This window comes from Primulina eburnea, chromosome 4 (assembly GCF_022965805.1).
Source record: "Primulina eburnea isolate SZY01 chromosome 4, ASM2296580v1, whole genome shotgun sequence".
Lineage (NCBI taxonomy): Eukaryota > Viridiplantae > Streptophyta > Magnoliopsida > Lamiales > Gesneriaceae > Primulina > Primulina eburnea.
In genome coordinates, this window is record NC_133104.1 from 270,301 (window position 1) to 284,206 (window position 13,906).

Here is a 13,906-nt window from a genome sequence, read left to right on the forward strand (position 1 = left end):
TACACTTTTGTTTTTTTTAATTCAACACATATTTTTATTTTTATTTTTTAAATCATTCAAATATCAATTTAGTCTCTCCATAATTTGTCAAATTTCACTTTAGTTCATCGATAATAATAAAAATATTGTACACACGTATCACGTGTGCAGAATAACTAATATATATATATCAAGTGCGATCAGCTCGCTGCTTCTCTCGCAAGCTGGAGATTGTATTTATTTACATATATATATATATATATATATATATATATATATATATATATCCAAGTGCGATCAGCTTGCTGCTTCCCTCGCAAGCTTGAGATTGTATTTATTTACAACAACAATTGAATTAATTACAACATACGATGGATCTCAAAGTGGACCAACTCAGAGACCTACTAGCCAAACGCGGTCTCAGCACCACCGGAACTAAGTCTACTCTGGTCGGTTGACATTGCTGCTTCTTTTTCCCCTGAAATCTTTTGTCACCTTTTTTTTTCCTTTCAAGGTTAAGAGATTGGAGGCGGCTATACAAGAAGACCGCAAGAAATCGGCGGATACAGATGGGGATTCAAGCAATAAGCGCAAGAGGCCGATGGATTCCGATGTTAAAGATTCTGATTCCGATGGTCAGCGCAAAATCAGGACCGCTGATGAGTTGGCAAGTATGAGTGTCAAGCAGCTTCGCGATGAGGCCGAGTTTCGAGGGATTTCTGCTACCGGAACTAAAAGACAGCTTCTCCAGAGGCTTTGCGCGGATGACAATCCAAGCGACAATGACCAAGGTAATATTTTACTGTTTCTTTCGGTGGTATTCTATTCGTCATCATGATTTCGTGAAGCTATCATTTTCGCTCGTTTGCGGTATCTTTGGATTTTGGCAGCACCGGAGGATAGCAAGGAAACTAAAATGGAAACAGCTGTGAAGAAAGGCTCTGCCGTATTGGATAAGTGGCTGCCAGACCATATTAAGGCCCAGTTTCATGTTTTGCGAGTTGTAAGAAAATAAGTGTTGCCTTATCCAAATAGCCCGTGATTCAGTACACAGTGCCTGTCGTGACTTTATTTCTCATGCAGGGTGAGGAAATTTACGATGCCATGCTGAATCAAACCAATGTCGGCGACAACAATAACAAATTTTATGTCATTCAAGTTCTTGGTACGCCTATATTCTTAGTGTCTGGCGCACAATTCCATTTAACTCTAGAATTTTATTATGGATAAGAGAGATATTTGATGCTAACCAGCATGTTATGGTTTAATGCACTTTTCTTCGCGATTTAAAGTATTTAAGGTCTGTTATATAACTTAGAAATCAAGCACATCAGGCAATAATAGTTGCAGCTGTACTACTTTATTGTCCTCTACCCATCATTGAATATCATAGGATAAATTTCACTTTCATGGCCAAACTTCTAATTGCAGAATCTGATGCTACTGTCCAATTCATGGTCTACAGTAGATGGGGAAGAGTTGGTGTGAAGGGACAGGATAAATTAAGTGGCCCCTACAACTCCCAACACACTGCCATTTCCGAGTTCGAGAAAAAGTTCTTTGACAAGACGAAGAATTATTGGTCCAGTCGCAAAGACTTTGTGCATCATCCAAAGTGCTATACTTGGTTGGAAATGGATTATAGTAAAACTGAGAATGAACCAGCGGTGCGTTGTTTCAAATGATTAACATGTGATTGTATCGATCAAGCGTGAGAAATTTTACTAGCATTTGCACATAGATCATCAACCTGCTTCGTATAAAAATCTTGGCTTGTCATTCAAATTCTTTTTACGTTGTTTAGCAAAGCTTAGGGATCTGAAATCCTTAAGAATCATCTATAGGTTCAACGAAAACAGGAATCTACATCAAAAACTGAAACTCAAGAGTCGAAGCTTGAGCCTCGTGTAGCAAAATTCATCTCTCTTATTTGCAACACTGACATGATGAAGCAACAGATGATGGAAATAGGTCAGTAACATCAAGTTTTTGGCTTTTACATTTTCTACAAAATATTGATGGCACCAGTACTTCTATATTCTTTCCGAGCATTATATTGTTTCTTTCATGACCCCAGTGCTTTTCCTCTCTCATATTTTTTATGGCTTCTCCCTCGCATAGTCAGATTTTTCAGGCAAATAGCAAACTTTATAAAAGCTTGTTGTGAAGCATTCGTGGTGAACTTTGACATGTAACTGTCATAAAGTACAGAAACTTTTGATTACGCTTCTGTTTCATCTTATTCTAGGATACAATGCTGAAAAACTACCATTGGGTAAATTGAGCAAATCGACCATAATAAAGGTGAGTTGCATGACTTGTACAATGTGCGAAACTTACTCTGGTTTGTCCTGGATCTGCATGTGAGCTCTTGTAGCTTCAAGGCTAAATGTGATTGTATCGTAGTGAGTAGAAATTACTTAGCAATCCAAATGACACCGTATATGATACCTTGAATTATTTTGCGGCTTTTCACTTCTTGCTCTTCCATACCCTTGAGTTTTCAATTTTAAATCTCTATTCTTGAAAATTCTAGTTGTAGACTTGTACAAGTATGGAAAAATATGAATTTTCTTGTGCACTGCTAATTTGATTTGAAATTTTGTTAAGCCTGGTCTGATGAATGTTCAATTTTCTGAACACCGAACTGACGTTCCTCTTCATCCCATGTTTTGTCATTAAAGTTGTTTTTGGAAACAGAAAGACTCATTCAATATCTCTGTCAACTCAGTAAAGCCTCTGCAACTTAAATTTAATGCATACAGGGTTATGATGTCTTAAAAAGGATTGCTGATGTAATTGGTCGAGCAGATAGGAAAACACTTGAGCGGTTAAGCGGGTAAGTGTTCAGTCCATATCACATGTTTATCTTTTACATTTTCCTTACATGTTCACAAATTTGGCAAACAAACCACAATCTTGCAACCCGTCTATTTTAAGATAACTTGATTCAACTCGCGACTGTGTTGTCCTAATTAGGCCTTTTATTTAATGACAGGGAATTTTACTCTGTTATTCCGCATGACTTTGGTTTCAAAAATATGAGTGAGTTCTGTCCCCTCTTACATGATTCTTTTAAAGCTTTCCTTGTAATTGGTTTCTTTATAATCTATGTTGCTGGCTGTATTATATATGCATGTGAACTGGTTTATTATCATCTCCGGAAAGCTTGTGAAAAATTTATTTGCTTTTTAAGTGGCTTTATTGCTAAATGTGATGGCAGGTTTGTTTATCATTGATACTCCTCAAAAGCTCAAAACCAAATTGGAAATGGTAATTCCTTATTCCCTATACGATTGATACCTTTATCAGCATGTGTTGTATAATGAAGTTTTATAACATGGAGTCCTGGCTGGTGTTTGTTAATGAATTATGTAGTTGATTATACGAGTGCTTGGCAAAATAAATCAAGATAAAACTTCTGGTTTCATATCTAGTAATATCTCACATATTAAGTGTTTATAGTTTACTGATTCTTGCTAAAACGTACAGGTAGAAGCACTGGGTGAAATAGAGGTAGCAACAAAATTGCTGGAGGATGACATTGATTTGGAGGTATGGCCCATCAACTCTGTTACTCTTGATTGAAAATTTGATATTTTGTCCTTGTCCTTGCAATACGAATCTTGATCCGGCATAATATATTAGTTATATATAACCATGCACAGATGCATCTTCTTTGTATTCTTGATTACACTAAGAGTCTCATCATTTAGATTCTTGTCAGAGTCTAGCTGCTTCTTTGTTTTTATATCGTCTCCCTCCATGATTATCAGTTTTAACTCTTATTATTCTGCCTCTGGCTTGCAGGATCCCTTGGATTCTCAATACAGGCGGCTTCACTGTGAACTGACTCCACTTGAAGTGAACTCTGAAGAGTACGCCATGGTAATAATATTTTTATTTTTTTCCTTTGTTTTCTTGTTCATTTGGCCTATAAGGTTTCCTTTAAATAGAACTCGTGCTTCTGTTGTCATGAAATTTACAACGTTGATAGTGTAGTTCATTTATCGGTGTTACATTGTTAACTTTTACTTATGTGCTCTCTGAGATCCTGCTGATTAAATAAATCTCTTTATGCCACAGATTGAAAAGTACACGGTGAACACTCATGCAAAGACACACGAGAATTATGCTATTGATATCGTTCAGATATTTAGGGTATCGAGAGAGGGTGAAGCTGAAAGGTTCAAGAAGGTGCTTAGTGAATCTAAATTTGAGTTCTCTTTTATACAAAAGAAAGATGTGGTGTAAAAAACTTATTCTTTCTTTATGCCATATCTGCCTTTAGGCTTTAAGTATGACGGAGTTCATTATATTCTGATATACAGTTTGCTGAGACAAAAAACAGAATGCTTCTATGGCATGGTTCCCGACTCACAAACTGGACTGGGATTTTGTCCCAAGGTATTTGCCTGAAGAAAATAAAAATGTAATATAAGTGGAATTGATCTTGCTATATTTGATTAGGTTCTTTGATTTGAAAAAAATTGCTAGGTCTACGCATTGCTCCTCCAGAAGCTCCTTCAACAGGTTATATGTTTGGGAAAGGTGTCTATTTTGCCGACATGTTCTCCAAAAGTGCAAACTATTGCTGTGCATATAGTAGTTCCCCCTCTGGTGTGCTGCTTCTATGTGAGGTGATTGGAAATGCCTTTTGGATTACTAACACGAGTTTTTTCTTGGAATATATGAGACGCTGGAACTACAATTTATCTTATAAAGTTTACCCTTTTGCCATGGAGTATTGAATTCGACAAGCTCTTAATCAATGAATCATCATGTTGTTCATTATGTATGTATTGCAAATGCTTTCCACCTAGGTTGCTTTGGGAGACATGGCTGAGCTGCTGGCGGCAAACTATGATGCTAACAGATTACCTCCTGGAAAGCTAAGGTTTGTTATCTCACTAATTTGACGCCTTAGTCCTGATAGCACTAAATATTGGAATTAATGATATACTGGATCATTCTACAGCACAAAAGGGGTCGGTGGTACTGCTCCAGATATTGGAGAGGCTCAAACGCTTGACGATGGTGTTGTTGTTCCGTTAGGAAAACCAAAAAAGCAACCAGGGCCAAAGGTCTTTCCTACCTATTAAATGTCATTTTTGAGATTCTTCCTTCCAACTTTCCTTAATTTACTTACAATCTTTGTGGTTTACATTGCTGCAAGAACCATACTCAGTAACACATGTTTTTTTTTTTGCCAGGCAAGTTTGTTGTATAATGAATATATAGTTTACAGCGTGGAGCAGATTAAGATGCGGTATGTGGTCCATGTCAATTTCAAGTTCAGATAACAGCTTTCTTCACCTCAGCCTCTCAAGTCCCAGACACCATTGATTTATGAATTTTTAGTGTTAAACCTATGAAACTATGGAACCCCTAATACAATTATCGATTCTCACTTCATATATATTGTTCCGGAAGTACTTTGTTGAAGTTATCTAAATGTTTGTCCATCTGGGGGGAAAGGAAAAGCAAGACCAATATGTGTTGATTGGTAGTTAAAATTGTGGTATGAGGTTGGATGCACATCGATTATCTTGTTTACATTGCAAAAATGATTTTTCAAATACAATTTATTATCGTTATCAATTGATACATTTTTGAATACGTAATTTTAATTTATAACATATAATTAAGTTTTAAAAAAAGAATCTTATATGTTTAATATTTTGACGGCAAATAAGTTTTCCGATCAATCAAATTGGAGAAATGTAAAAAGAAATTATGCATGGCTGAAAGACCATTTTATGCAAACTCATCCAAGCTAAGTGGTAACCTTCAAGGCTTTTCTATTTGGAATGTTTCTTTGGTTCTCTACATCATTAATGCATAATGTAAACTTTATTAAAATACAAGAAATTTACATGATTCGATGATACCTTTAATCCAACGAATGCAATGAACAATATTGGCTACGATTACTAGAGAAAACGTAATTGGTTTATAAATATATGTCACATATATCGTTTGAAAATTTTCAAAATTTACTATGATAGTTTCTCGTCGAGGTAAAGTACTTCCCCGACTAAATTATTAAAAAAATGATTTTTACAGTCCTATTTAATTCCCAACATCTCGAGACTATTTCTAGTTGCAACTATTAATATGATTTTAGTTTGTATATATTCTATAAGTAAGATAGTTTTTGTAAAGTAATGGGTTCAAACTATCAAAAGAAAAAGAAGTATGAACAAGAAAATAAGTTGATGAAAGCATAGATGATAGAACCGAATCTTGTTTTCTTCTCATGGTTATTCGAGACAAAAATATAGCATTTAATGATGTTGGAGTGATAAATTAATATGGATTAATGTTTGCATTGGTCACAAAAGTGAATTGGAGGGAAAAATTGGCAATTTTTGGGAATGTTGTGATGGCATCTGGTCTGAAAGTTATAATTATTGTTGGCTGCTAGGAATAACTAAATGCCTCGAGCTCCAAATAGGGTAAATTGAAGATGAATCCCTAAACCCACTCAATTTTATCCCAACTCTATACACATAAAAAACTTTGTTTTCATTCCCTAAAAAATTAAAAAAGACAAAAATACCCTTAATAACCTTACAATGTTGATAATTTATTTTCCTGGGAGAAAATGGTATCACAGTTGAGGTAAAATTATTTCAAACATACAATTTATTATTATTATGTAATTAAATGTTTGAGAAGGAGAATTTACTCAAATAACGTGAATCCGAACCCAGGTTCGAGATTAATTATTTGCAGGATTTATTCCAAGTCTTTGGAATATTTGAAGCATGAAGATCTACCCAATGTTAGATAACAAGAAAATAGGGGAACTTATCAGGGTCCAATGGTAAACTTATAATTCAAAATAAATGGTTCCTAGAAAAATAGTACCGGATTCCTCTAAACTTTCCGGAGATTTTAGAGAAATTCAAAAGACATTACAGAAATATGGCAATATGTTGTATTAATATTCTTGGAATATTAAAGGATATTCGAACAAAAATTCAAAACCTAGAACAACCAAGTTCTAGTAGAAAGACTTCAGAAGGAAGGTTACCACCATCATTTGGTATTGAACCATTACATCAAAGAAGGAATGCCAAATTGATACCGAAACTTTTAACCGAAGAAGAAAAAATGATCAATCTAATCAAAACAGTCTCAGAAAAGAAATTAACTTTAGAAAGAATTGGTCTAGAAGATCTTTTGCAAATCTCAAGGTTGTACATCTAAAGATGAACACAACTAGGGGTGAACAACCCACCATAACCTGGTCATATTCACAGGACCACAAAGAGAAAGTGTGGGATCTCATAATATAAATATGAGATATTCCCAACCAAACTTTTACACTGGAGGAGAATCACACCCAGCAGAAACGAAGTCAAGGAAGAATCAAATTCTTTTGAACCAAACTTCATATGGAAATCGATTTTAGAACATATACATCTTTATGAGGTTATGCTTAACCTAGATGTGTTAGACTTCAAAAACAGAGAAGATCTCATAGATGATTGGATATCCGCTATGAGAATCGCAGCAGGTACACTTGATCTCAACAAAGGAGGATTCATTAAACTTTTAGAAATAAGTCTTATGAGATCGGTTAAAATTTCTTGGAACATGAATTTAGTAGAAACCAAAAAATCAGTCCTAGCCGGATAATCTCTTAGCGAGATAGCCAGAAGAATGTCTACTTTTTTAAAGCACAAGTTATAGGAGTAGATTATTTTAATAGTTAAGATACATAGAAGAAAAAAAATATACTCAAGCTATGTATAGTCTTGAATTATATGACATATATTTAGTGGATGAATATATTATGTTATTCACTAAATATAGATGAAAATTAGGGGTCAAAGAAAATATAGCAATGCAATTTTTCTTCTCCAAAATGCCAAGTCCCTGAAGAGAAATGCTAATAAGGAAATATGTCACTATCAATCCAGATACATTTACATGAAGAGCCTCTTTTCTCAAGGAAAATTGGCAAAATGGTGTCATCTGGCAGCATTACAAAAGAATTACAAACGATTAAAGGGTATTAACAAACGTACTCCTTTGTATTATAAAGAATATGATCTTCCAACAATTATTGAATGTAAACCACAAAGGAAGAAGAGGAAAAGTTTTAGAACTCGTCCTTATGCCAGAAGTGGAAGAAATTCTTGGAAACCAATAACAGTTTGGTCTAGACAAAAAGCCAGATATTACAAATCTAGGCAAAAAGTGGATCATCAAGAAGTATTATATCATTTCAAGCATCGAGTACATATCGAAGAATAGAAAGAACACCTGCGAAGAAAACTTTCAAAAGAGCTCACACTCGAATTAATGAAAGTTTTAAGGATTGTAACTGCTGGACATGTGAAATAAGAGGTCATATCTCAACTAACTGTCCAGAAAATGAAAAAAAGAGGTATTTAACGGTTCGATCCAACCTCGGATGTTGAAGAAGCAGTTTATTATCAAGATCTTATTCAACTACACTGATTTGAGGATATGGCCTCAGACGAAAGTATATATGAAGAAGAGAAATTTTTAAATCAAGAAGGATCTATTGGAACAGAATCAAAATCTGACTGAAGACGAGGTGTTTCAACATGAAACATATGAAGATTTGTCTGGTTTCTTTAGCCAAACAACAATATCCCATAACATGATCCAAATGATCATGAGAGAAAATCTTAGTCTTCAGAAGTATCAGGGATTCTCTGCGGGACAGGTAGAAATTTTTTAAGAAGTATTGGCCTAAAAAATAGAAAGCAGCATCTAATCTATAAAGTTTCCAGAAAGAAAATGGCAATTCCGATGGAATTTACAGGAAATAAAATTGAGATGCGACTAATTCCTTCCGAAGAAATTAAGAAGGAATTACAAAAACTAAAGATAGAAGTAGCATGAACAATATCAGAACAATCAGATTATGATAAAAGCTACTTTTAAAGAAGAAATATATTCACTGATTGATATCGCTATATACGATAAACGAATGGGTAACCTTCAAGATTCAGTACTGGGAAAAAACTCAGGAAATCTTTGTGCTGGAAAAATTTTAGGAGTAATTTATCCAAGAATTGCCTGCAACCTGGCAGATCGAGATTTCAACCGAGCTTTGATGTTGCATCAGAACTTTAAAGAAAAAATGCTGATGAAAGATGACAACAGACTGTATTATATTATCTATCAAATTTCATATGCTCTATCTAATACACATCATTCAGAATTGTTTATTATAAATGAGTTTATTGAAATACCTGATATACTTGAAAAAGTGGCTCAGGCGATTTATCCAGAAAGAGTTGAGTTTCCTTTAATACGGGAAATATATATCCAAATACAAGACAAACCGATTCTACAGAAATCAAAATATTAGATTGGAATCAAAAAACTATTTTTTCAAGGAGATAAAATTACGAGGTACAGGTCGTGAAAAACACTTGTCCAAGAAACCCAACATGCACTAAAAGCTTTTCGACAATAGGAAATCTTAGATGTCCTGAAGGGTGGAATGAAGTAGAAATTGTATTTGATAATACGAAACAAAAAAATCAATTTCCTTGTAATACTATATACTATTTAGAACAACCTATGATAGGATTTTACCAAAGAATGATCAATATCGGAGAATTGGAAGTTCATATCAAAGGAATTCCAGGAAAAGAACCAGATCGATTGGTTCTTGGGCTAGAGTTTATTGAGAATCATAAACCTTGGAAACGTCTAGAATATGGAATTAAGTTTATGGCCTATGATAAAATGTGAAAAATTTAATGACCACAAGCTCATTCTCGATATACATTTCAGTAGGAATATTATACGAACAATATAAGGCAGAATATTTTGCTGCTTATATTGATTCAGGCGCTGGAATCTGTACATCCAAAAGATGAGTTTTTCCAAATAATTTGGCCGAGGATTTACCTAAGATTTCTTGAAGAGAATTCCCTAAAAGGATTTTAATCTTATGTAAAGGGATTAAAATGACAGAACTCTCGATTGGAGGTGCTGGACAAACATTTTGGTATAAGGGAAAAACATCACCAATTTATTTTCATGATACAAGAGCTGACATTCTGTTTAGAAATAATTTTCTACAAATGCTTAAGTTATACACGCAAGAAAATGAGAAAATACGCTTCGGGTTCACAACACCTTGTGATCACAAAATCATAGTCCAAACACTAAGAAAGACATTTTACAAAAAATTGCCAATTCAGTTTCGCAGCAAGCATGGTGATGAAAGAAAATTTCTAAACCCAAAAATGTAGGATACTTGACTTTTTGGAGAACAATGCTCCAATTAAGAGCAGATAAACAACGCCAACAAGAAGAAATAGAATACCTCAATATAGTTATACATCAGAATGATGTAGAGCTTGAATTAAGTGTATCATTAGAAGATGTCAAGAAGAGGATCGAAGAAAATTGCAATGAAGATTCCTTAGCATGGTAGGATAAAAATCAACTCAAAGTCTGTCTTAAATCAAGGAAGGAAAATAGTATGAATTTTTCCGATGCAAGCCTATCCGAATGAACATAATTGATCAAAAGGATATACAGATTATAATCAAGGAACATCTGGATCTTGGTTTAATTAAAGCAGTAATTTCACCATATAGCAGTCCAAGATTTCGTGTAAGAAATCATGATGATATAAAAAGGAACAAACCAGACTAGTTATTAATTACCAAGAAATTAATAAGATTCTAGATTTTGATGGGTATTTTTTACCTAGTAGAGAATATATAATTAGTTGCATACGCAATACAAAGATATTATCTAAATTTGATTGTAAGTCTGGGTTTTATAAAATTTGGATGCAGGAAGAAAGCAAGAAATTCACAGCTTTCTCCACATTACAAAGACACTATATTTGAGAAGTATTACCAGTGAGATTGGCTAATTCACCCCAGATATTTCAAAGAAAAATGGTTAATCTCTTTAAATAATATTCCAAATTTATGTTTGTCTATATTGATGATGTTTTAATCGCATCTAAAAATATGAAAGAACATACTAAGAATTAAGAGATTTTCTCTAATGTTTGTAAAAAAGAATGAATGGTTCTATTTGAGAAGAAAGCGGTCATTGCCACAAGAAATATTGAATTACTCGGAATAGAAATCGATAAGCCTGAAATAATTTTGCAGGATAATGTAGTATAAAAAGTGAAAAAAATTTCAAACGAGCTAAAAAAAAAAGAAACAAATTCAAAGTTTTCTTGCAGTTGTTAATTTTGTTGGGATGTTATTAAAAACTTAGCAAAACAAAAGAAAGTGTTCAGTCCGTTATTGAAAAAAGATGAGAAATTTATATGGACGAAAGAGCACGCCCAGGGACTTTGCCAACTCAAGAAGATTTGTAAAAATCTTCCAAAATGGCTATTCTCCATGATGAAAATGATTTGGTATTATATACAGATGCCAATAATTATTAGTGGGTGGCAGTTTTAACTAAGGTCACAGCAGAAGGAGAACAGTCATGCAGATATTGCAGTGAACTTTTCTTTCATAAGATGACATATCAACGAACAAGAATTTAATGTAGTAAAAAGGACTTTTGAAAATGGCCATTATTTTTACTTGCAAAGAAATTTACTTTAAAATTTGATAACACACAGGTAAAAGCTTTTTTGAGGAATATAATAGAATCTAAAACCGAGAATCCAAATTATTAAGATGGCAAGCATTATGTCAAAATTATATTTTTGATATTGTAGTTATTAAATCTCATGAAAATATTCTTGCATATTTTTTAACAAAAGATGGACAGCGGTGATATCGATGTCATCATAAAAATACAGAGGTATTTGAGGGAACACCTTGAAAGGCTTTAAAACGAGTTCAATAAGCTTGCCATAAATGCAGAAGTTGCGGGTAGGCTACAACAAGCCGATAAAAGAATTATCTCTGATCGAATCACAGGATGTTTACAGGCTTATACTCAGCTATGGTTTGTAATACAAAGGTCTATCCTCCAAGGCATTGAGAAGCAATTGGTTTCTCAAATAGAGAGTTTTCGAGTACATGACTCTATACCTGGAGCAAGGGATTTAAATACCCCTAACACAAGTGTTAAGTCGGGATCATCTCTAGATGAGTCGGCTGAAACAAAAATTGAAACTCCTGATTCATATCTCGAGTTTTCAAGACAACCCTTCACCTCGGGGATCAAAGAGGGAAACTTCAACCTTAGACCTAATACAGACAAGGGAAAATCTAAGGTTGATACTAATGAAGCTACAATTTCTCCATTTCAGGTTTATCAACAAATGTGAGAGATTAAAAAAAAAGGTAGGAACTAACCCCGCCACAATTAGGGTTGATGTTTCAGGAAAATATCATAGGGCATGGACGAAACCAGATTCATATCCAAATGAAGTAAAAGCCTGGTATGAATTCGGGGCTTTTGCCTCGGTTTATACTACATCACCTAGCTTCCCCGGAATTTCAGAACTACCTAAATGGATTCAGGAATCGGTTCATGAAACATGTGCAAATAATGACTATTTGTTCAGAGGAGACATTCTGGAGCTTTACTTCTTTAACACAACACTAGAACCAGTAGTAAAAGACTCTCACGAAGCCTTTCATTTCATCAAGTTAAGGAGACCAGATATTAATGTTAAAAAATTCATCAAAAATCATCCGATAGAAGAAACACCCCTTGTTGCTTCAATAAATGAAAATGACATTTCCACCAGAAGAGCAAGAGGTTTATGGGTCTGTCTAACCGAGATGGACAAAGTAAAATTTTCATTTAAATTTTATCATAATTCGGTAAACGGATCATTCCTGTTAAATACTATGACAGAAAAAACAACAAGTTTTGCAGAAGATTTATTTGAAAATAAAATAAATCTTTTACGGAATAGCAAGCTATCGGGGAGTAAAGAAACTCGTTGGAAATTCTGTAACGTGGTTCATGTGGGAATATGGTCAGAAATATCTGTCTAGAATCTCCAAATCAAAAAGAGCCAGAATTTGGCAAGGGCTTCAGACCTCGGTCAGACATGAAGCATCTTGCAGAGACAAGACCAAGTGGTGAAAGTCCACAACCATGTTTTCCTCGGGGACACCAAAATTTTAAGATTCTCCGACAAAAATAAGTGGACATGTGACCACAATCACTTTTCTCTGGGGATAACAAAATATAAATATTCTCCGACAAAAGCAAGTAGGCATGTAATTTGCCAACTAACTAAAAATACTGGACCCAAATACACCTATAAATACAAAGTAAATGGGAACAAGAAAATCCACAAGAATTAAAACGAAGTTTGGAACCAAAGAAATGTATTCTACATATTTCAAGGTTTCCAAAAGACGGATTAAGGCGATAAGAAAGCAGCTGGTAATCTTCAAAGATCTATACAAACGATTAAAAGAACCAAGGAATGAGATTTCAGCTGATATGATCCAAACACATATCTACTGGTTATGCCAGGAAATAAAAATGGAAGAACAGTTGTTCTAAATTAATGATCTAGAAAAAAGACAATTCAAGAAAAAGTGGAGGGACAATTCAACAACCCACTCAAGAAATAATTTCAAACAAAGCTGAAAGACATTAAAGAAAAGCTAAGGCAAGTTTTGAAGTCCGAAATTCATATCCACAAAAGACTTCTATAAATACCAAGACAAAAGGAAGATGATGACATCATTCAACCTCTTCATTTTCTTTCGAAACGTTATAATATTTTCGTTTTAGTATATATATTTTTTAACTTTGGATGCTATAAGTAGCTAAACAAGTTCCTACTCTACAGGAGGTTACTATGTAATAATAATTTTTTATGTTTGAATAAAAAGACCAAGGCTTTTGCCCCTCTCATGTATTATTTTCGAATTGAGCTTTTACTATACATCTTGAGGTGAGAAACGAAATAGAGTTGTGTTAAGTGCTGTTGAAGAAATCTGCGTCAGGAACCATCTGTTGCGAC

The 13,906-nt window shown here is 34.1% G+C and overlaps 1 protein-coding gene across 1 annotated transcript; it reads left to right on the forward strand.

Moving 5' to 3' along the window:
- Window positions 1-258: 258 nt before the first annotated feature.
- Window positions 259-5,582, forward strand: LOC140830379 (poly [ADP-ribose] polymerase 2). Its single transcript, XM_073193644.1, has 18 exons — window positions 259-428; window positions 494-770; window positions 870-982; window positions 1,063-1,144; window positions 1,411-1,646; window positions 1,824-1,950; window positions 2,228-2,283; window positions 2,745-2,818; window positions 2,978-3,024; window positions 3,203-3,252; window positions 3,472-3,534; window positions 3,790-3,867; window positions 4,066-4,176; window positions 4,311-4,386; window positions 4,477-4,619; window positions 4,803-4,876; window positions 4,958-5,063; window positions 5,193-5,582. Exons 1-18 carry the CDS (start codon window positions 351-353, stop codon window positions 5,280-5,282), a joined length of 1,881 nt encoding a protein of 626 aa, XP_073049745.1. The 5' UTR covers window positions 259-350; the 3' UTR covers window positions 5,283-5,582.
- The last annotated feature ends 8,324 nt before the right edge of the window (window positions 5,583-13,906 follow it).